General features: G+C 46.3%; 1 protein-coding gene and 2 non-coding genes across 3 annotated transcripts; all 3 read right to left on the bottom strand.

The window, feature by feature from the left end:
- Nucleotides 1–216: 216 nt before the first annotated feature.
- RPS3 (ribosomal protein S3) lies at nucleotides 217–6709 on the bottom strand. Its single transcript, XM_072794659.1, has 7 exons — nucleotides 6569–6709; nucleotides 5121–5251; nucleotides 4307–4400; nucleotides 3725–3819; nucleotides 1424–1611; nucleotides 764–961; nucleotides 217–302 (listed from the first exon to the last, which is right to left on the bottom strand). Exons 1-6 carry the CDS (start codon nucleotides 6596–6598, stop codon nucleotides 768–770), a joined length of 732 nt encoding a protein of 243 aa, XP_072650760.1. The 5' UTR covers nucleotides 6599–6709; the 3' UTR covers nucleotides 217–302; nucleotides 764–767.
- Nucleotides 1068–1212, bottom strand: LOC140615622 (small nucleolar RNA SNORD15). Its single transcript, XR_012016117.1, has one exon. It is a non-coding gene; the product is annotated as a small nucleolar RNA SNORD15 (small nucleolar RNA).
- LOC140615623 (small nucleolar RNA SNORD15) lies at nucleotides 5383–5530 on the bottom strand. Its single transcript, XR_012016118.1, has one exon. It is a non-coding gene; the product is annotated as a small nucleolar RNA SNORD15 (small nucleolar RNA).
- Nucleotides 6710–6936: the final 227 nt, after the last annotated feature.

Raw genomic sequence — 6936 nt, 5'->3', positions numbered from 1 at the left:
GAATTAATCAAGGTGCTATCCAACTAGCAATCAGCCTTCACTTTACACAGATTTATAGGATATTACTCTGGTTAGCTGTTTGGGTCTTCCTGTTCTGGCTCTTGCCTCACAACAACAGCTGAAACCAAGGATTTCAGGGAAAATGAGGCCAGCAGCCAACCAAGTTAATGTTCCCTTCAGGCAATAGAATTCTCAGACCAAATAGTGGACAGTCTATTTGTGCCACGTGTTTTACTCAAATATTTTATTAAAGGTCTTCACAGAGTAAAATCCAGCCTCCAGATCCAACTGCCAAGGAGACCCTGAAACCAAATAGAGCACAACAGTAAGAACAGAATCTTCACCTGAATATTGGGTTGTTTCATTTCTCATTTAGGGTTTGCATGAAGAATATATACACACAGAACACCTAGAAACAAACAAAAGGTGCTAGCCATAGAAGAGGGTTGGTGATACCTTTTTAACTGCTGAAGGGGCTGCTGAACAACAGGTAACTACTAACAAGAGTGCCTTGATTTTAAGTAAATAAAAGGAAAATTCTTGTTTCAAACACACTGGTAAACATAGGAATGTCTTAGGAGACTAAAGGCAAATCTCTCTTCCTACAGAATCCCTGGTTAAATGGGCCTCTGGCTCCAACCGTGGTAAGTATAATCCAATGTTTACATAGCAAGTGCTTACAACAGTACGGGATATACAATTATTAGGGAGACAAAGGATAAGGGTCCTTCGTGCCCACCCCAAGAAGCCCCTAGAGACACACCTATTTATGCTGTGGGTACTGGCTGCGGCATAGCAGGCGGCTCTGGCTTCCCACCCTTCTGTTCCGAGATGGGGGTGGTGGGCAGTATCTCATCCTTGGGTTCCACAATGCTCACATGATCTGGCAGGGGCTTCTTAGGGCCAATCTTACCACTAGGGTCCCAGGGAAGCATGATCTTGACTTTGATGCCCAGCACACCTGGAAGATGCCATAATTAGAATCTAGCTGTGGTTGTACCTGTCCCACAATAGGATAGAGCAGAGTAAAATAATAGTAGGTTACTCAAGCACCCATGGATCCAGTCCCTTCTCAGACAAATGCCTCTAATCAATCAATAAACAGGACACTTTTGCAAAAGGAACCCATGCACAGCACCACAGAACGTGGCACTGACAAGGACCAAGAGCAGGATGTGACCTTTCTGACTCGTCATCGTGTCATCACCGAAGGGTACATAGGTGGCTGAGACAAAAGCAAACCAACTCTTGGATCTCAGCAATTTACTTCTTAGAGGTCAATGCAGCTCGTGAATAAACTCACATGGAGTACAAACATGCTCCACTACTCCCAAAACATGTTCCCTGACATGGAGGTATACATGAAAAAAAACCACATCTATCTGCTAAAAGCCCTCTGCCTCAAGCACTCCCAGCTGCTCACCCTGTCTGAGCAGCACATGGCGCACAGCGGTGTCAACGTAGTAGTTAACAGGGTCTCCACTGTGAATCATCAAGCCATCCACAAACTTCATGGATTTAGCCCTCTGTCCTCGGAGTTTCCCAGACACCACGACCTCACAGCCTTTGGCCCCACTCTCCATGATGAACCGCAGCACACCATAGCAGGCCCTTTGGGAGAACAAGAAACATCCACCTGTTATAACCAAAGACAAGACTATTCAAGCCTACCCTATCCCCATCCCACCTCCCATTCTCTTTTTTTAAGATTTTATTTATTTATTCACAGGAGACACAGAGAAAGAGAGAGAAAAAGAGAGAGAGAGGCAGAGACACAGGCAGAGGGAGAAGCAGGCTCCATGCAGGAAGCCCAATGTGGGACTCGATCCTGGGACCCCAGGATCACACCCTAGCTAAAGGCAGATGCTCAACTGCTGAGCCACCCAGGCATCCTAACCACCCTGTCATTCTTAAAAAAATAAAAACAAAACCATAGACTTACTAGTCTACAATATCTTCAGTGTTCCTTTAATGGAGAATAAATTTGACCAGAGCCTGGCAATTCTCCATTCCTATCACACCTAATCTTAAGGTAATTCTTTAAGGAATATATATTCCAGTTCCTTCTAACCCAAATGCTTCACAGCATTGGGTGTACATTACAATCACCTCAAGATTAAACTAGAACAACACCTGTGAAGTCCAAGCCTCACACCAGGTCAATTAAACTGGCAATTACAGACTCAAGAATTTACTCTTTTTTTTTTTTTTTTCATTTGGGATAGAGGACACATGCAAATGGAGGGAGGGGAGATCTTAAGCAGCCTCCACACTGAATACAGATTGAGAGCTGACCATGGTTCAATCTAACAACTCTGAGATCACATCCTGAGCCAAAACCAAGAGTTGGACGCTTAACCAACTCAGCCACCCAGGCACCCCTAAACTGGCAATTAAATGGTGGGGGTGGTATAACTCAAGCATAGGTCATCCAGTCCATCTCTGCAAATGCAGCATTTCACAATGAGTTGGTAAACAATCAGTAAGAACCCAGTCACTGAGCGGCCCCTTTATGGTTTACTAAATATTCCTCAATCTCCAGAATTCACATTTATTAGGAATCCAAGCTACTAATGTAGGCTCCTAGCTGCCCTGAATAGAGTGCTGGAAAAGATACTTCTAGAACTATAAAAATGACAATAAGCCGTAAAATATGCCCCCCACCAACTCATTTATTACTATACACCCTAGGACATACTAATTAGGAGAGCTAGCTGCCACCTTCAACAGGGAAAGTAAAGCAGGACCCACCACTCTAGGTTCAAGCCCCTTCGCATCATCTCATTTAATCACCACTAAAAGGAGAGGTGGATATAATGACCCCCCATTTACAAACAGGAGATCCAAGGGTCAAATGTTCAGTAAGTGGCTCAGGTCTCAGAACTTCCAAGTCAGTGGGTATAAAAAGGGTTGCTGGTCCACACTCCTTTTCACTTCAGCAGGTGGAGACTGAGAATTTTTCTAACAATTCCTCCAAGGATATCAGTGATCATAGCCCAAGGATTAAGCTTTTGAGGACCACAGTTCTAAGTAGTGTAGCTGGCATTCAAACCAGCCAGGCAGTCTTTCTTGTATGTCCCTACCTATAACACCTTTCCTGCCATCCATCTCCCCACCAGGTCAATGTTCCTAAAGCACAGCTCTTAATTTCTTCTCCTGCTGAGAAAACCTCCCAGGGCTCTGCAGGAAGTACCACCTAAATTTCATACACCCAGGAAAAGCATTCCAATTACAACAGTGAAAGTACACAAAGAGCTCCTACTGAAACCTCATCAGAAGGCCCGGCTCCAGGGCCAATCTAGCTACCTCATACACTCTATAATCCACTCCTCACATCATACCTACATACTGCTCAGATTAGCTCTCTCCCATCAGGACTATGTCTTATGCCTTTATAATCTCCACACTTCATGGAGCTAACTTCAACGGGAACCCTGACCTCCTCTCCCTGGAGTTGTTTTTGTTCTATTACCTAAGCACCAATAAGTGTACTCCCTTTATAGCACTGACCACTCTTTAAAACATAATCATTCAGGGATGCCTGGGTGGCTCAGTAGTTGAGTGTCTGCCTTTGGCTCAGGGTGTGATCCTGGTCCAGGGATTGAGTCCTGCATCAGGCTCCCTGTGAGGAGCCTGCTTCTCCCTCTATCTCCCTGCCTCTCTGTGTATAACTCATGAATAAATAAATAAAATCTTGAAAAAAAAAAAGTCTCAGGACACTTACCTCCGCACAGCAAGGCCTCCTAGGAGTTTGTAACGCAGTGACTCTGCCTGGGCAATAGCACATAGACCTCTTGTGGCCACCTTTTCGGCATAGAGCTTTAAGAAGAAATCAAGGTACACCCTTAAACCTGTTAACTTTCCCCATTGTTTTCAATTAAAGAAAAAAAAAAAACTCATTCACCATACAAGCATGTGGTCACTGCGGCATCCCTCAAGTACTAAAACACTCCTACTACTCATAGGTAGCCTACGCTGTGACATAGTCTGAATCTTTCCTTATTGCCCTCTCATCCCTAGATACTTCTACAGCTACATCAAGTGATGGGATAGCCAATCCATCATACATATCATTACCATACTTAAGTTGAGAGTAAAAAAAAGTCCCTTAACCACCAGAAATGAGCAGAAAAGGCCTATAAAATAAAGCCTGCTACTTATTAAGACAACCAACAAAACACCAATTCATATGTAATACTTGGTGATAACTAAGGTCTTCATGACATTAAGGGTTTATAAAAGTAACCACCCTAAATAACCATTTCCAGGTCCACGGTAATCTCTGGCAAAAGGCAAAATCACTCACCTCTACACTGCCCTCAGGAAAACCAAACCTCTTCTGAACCACAGCAGTCAATTCCCGGATCCTCCGGCCCTTTTCACCAAGAACATTCTGTGTCCTGAGAAAACGAAAATACACAATAGCTCTCACAAAACTGCAAACATGGGATCCCTGGGTGGCGCAGCGGTTTGGCGCCTGCCTTGGGCCCAGGGCGCGATCCTGGAGACAGACCTAGGATCGAATCCCACGTCAGGCTCCCAGTGCATGGAGCCTGCTTCTCCCTCTGCCTGTGTCTCTGCCTCTCTCTCTCTCTCTGTGTGACTATCATAAATAAAAAATAAAAAAAAAATTAAAAAAAAAAACAAAACAAAACTGCAAACATGGCTTTAAATTTTACATATATGTGGTAATGAAGTCTCACCCGTCTAACATAGAAAATACAAATTTTGGATGACAAGAGCTAGAATCAGATTTAAAAGGCAGTTACGAAAATACACATTTGTGGGGTGCCACGTTGGCTCAGTTGGTAAGTGTCTGCCTTTGGCTCAGGTCACTCAGGTCAAGATCCCAGGGCCCTGGGATCAAGCCCGGCAAAGGGCTCCCTGCTCCTCCCTCAGCCCCTCAACACCCCCTCCCATCCTCCGCTTTGCACTCTCAGTCAAATGAATAAAAATCTTTTTTTTTTTTTTTCAAATGAATAAAAATCTTAAAAACAAAAACAAACCACTTACGTTTGCTAATAAGGCCAATTCACTGGTTCTCCCTGGAAGTTTACAGAATACACCAACCTAGCATATACAACAAGTAACAGGTGCTAACCAGGAAAATGAGATCTCACCTGGTGGCCAGGATAATGATTTCTGTCCTGGTTGGTGTAACTCGGACCTCAACCCCAGAGTAGCCATCTTCAGCGAGCTCCCGAGTGAGAAACTCATTCAGTTCAGCTTTGAAGATGCCATCAGCGACAAACTAACCAAAAGGGAAAATTCACAATTAGAACGTGGGATGGCAGGGTCATTGTCCTTCTGCCAATGCAACACCTCATACAAACATCCCATCATCACTCTTACTACCCTTGTTCCAACACAGAATTTAACAACCCTTCTCAGACAAATGCCTCTAGATCGTCCTTTGGAAGTTACTTTAACCCAAGGACCCTTAAAACTGCCACAGAACGCAGCAAGGAGTAGGGGCCGCCTGGCAAAGATAACACCTCCAGTCAGACTCGTCATCTTCTCTTCATTGAAGGGTTTTAAAGACTTCTTTAGGAGTAGCACATGCCAAACAAACGGCTGCTCTAAAATGGCACATTCACGGGATGCCCAGGTAGCTCAGCAGTTAAGCGCCTGCCTCCGGTCCAGGGCGGTCCAGGGCGTGATCCTGGAGTCCCGAGATCCAGTCCCACATCGGGCTCCCTGCATGGAGTCTGCTTCTCCCTCTGCCTGGGTCTGTGTCTCCCATGAATAAATAAGTAAAATCTTAAGATAAATAAAATAAAATGGCACATTCACAACTCCTTCTGTCTGCAGAGCAGAGATGCTACCTTTGTAACCCATGAAAATACGCTGCCTTCAGGGACCATCAGAAGACTCCCAGCCATGTTATCTTGCCTACAGTACATGTCTCACAAAGCTGAACTCTAATTCGAAAAAGTGTGTGGATTTGCACGACGCTGTGTACACACACAAAATGACAAGTTAGTTGCCTCTTTCTAAAGCAAGCGGACTTTACAGTTTCCGCCTGCGGAAAAGCGAAAAGTTAAAGCTCGATCCAGTGCTCTGTCCGGTTCTCCTCCCTCCCGGTTACTTTCTCCGCGGTAGAGACGGGGCAAGATACAGCAGCCTCTCCAACCGAGGTCTCGGGGGTCAGGGGGCCGCGCCCCGACACGAAGAAGGCGTGCACACGCCACCTCCCCCCACCAAAGTCCTAGTGAGAGACATTAGGGGGAACGGCCCAACCTCTCAAAATACGCTTACTAAAGCTACCTGTTAACCAAGTAATGCTCCCAAGCGCTTTGTCTCGGGCGGGAGGGGCGCCCGGTGCTCACGTCTGGTCTTCGCCCAGAAGCGGCAGACGTCTCTCATCACTCCCTTCCGCCGCCAAACCGCGCTCGCCTGGCTCGGGCCTCGCATTCAATCCACCGCCATCCGCGGTCCGCGGGAATGCCACGCGGCCCAGGCCGCTTCCCGAAGCAGGGCTCGAAGCTGAGGGTCTCGCGACGGCATCTCGACAAGCCTCGACCCGCGCGGCACCACAGATCCCCGAACCTAGGCCCCAGCGTCTTACCTTCCTCTTCTTGGAAATTTGCACCGCCATCTTGCCGCCGCGCGCCCCGGAAAGAAAAGGAAGTGGCTCGTGGGCGGAAGTAGGTATAAAGGGCGCGAGCTACGACAAAGAACTGCGCGACGTCGACGCCTGTAGGCGCTCCTGGGAATTGTAGTTTTTAGGAAGGCATTAAAGAGGGGAAAAAAGGAGGGGTAATGGAGACACGTATAGGCAGAAACAGGAAAGGGAGCAGATCAATCAGGGGAGCTTAGGTCCAATTCTTATTAACTTAAGTGAGCAACGTGAGGCGCAGAGATGGAAATTACAGGTATAAACTCACACAGCAACAGCGTGCAATCCTAGTCTCTGCACTCTACACTCAATGAAAT

Source organism: Canis lupus, chromosome 23 (assembly GCF_048164855.1).
Source record: "Canis lupus baileyi chromosome 23, mCanLup2.hap1, whole genome shotgun sequence".
NCBI lineage: Eukaryota > Metazoa > Chordata > Mammalia > Carnivora > Canidae > Canis > Canis lupus.
This window is presented reverse-complemented; position numbering and strand designations above follow the sequence as displayed.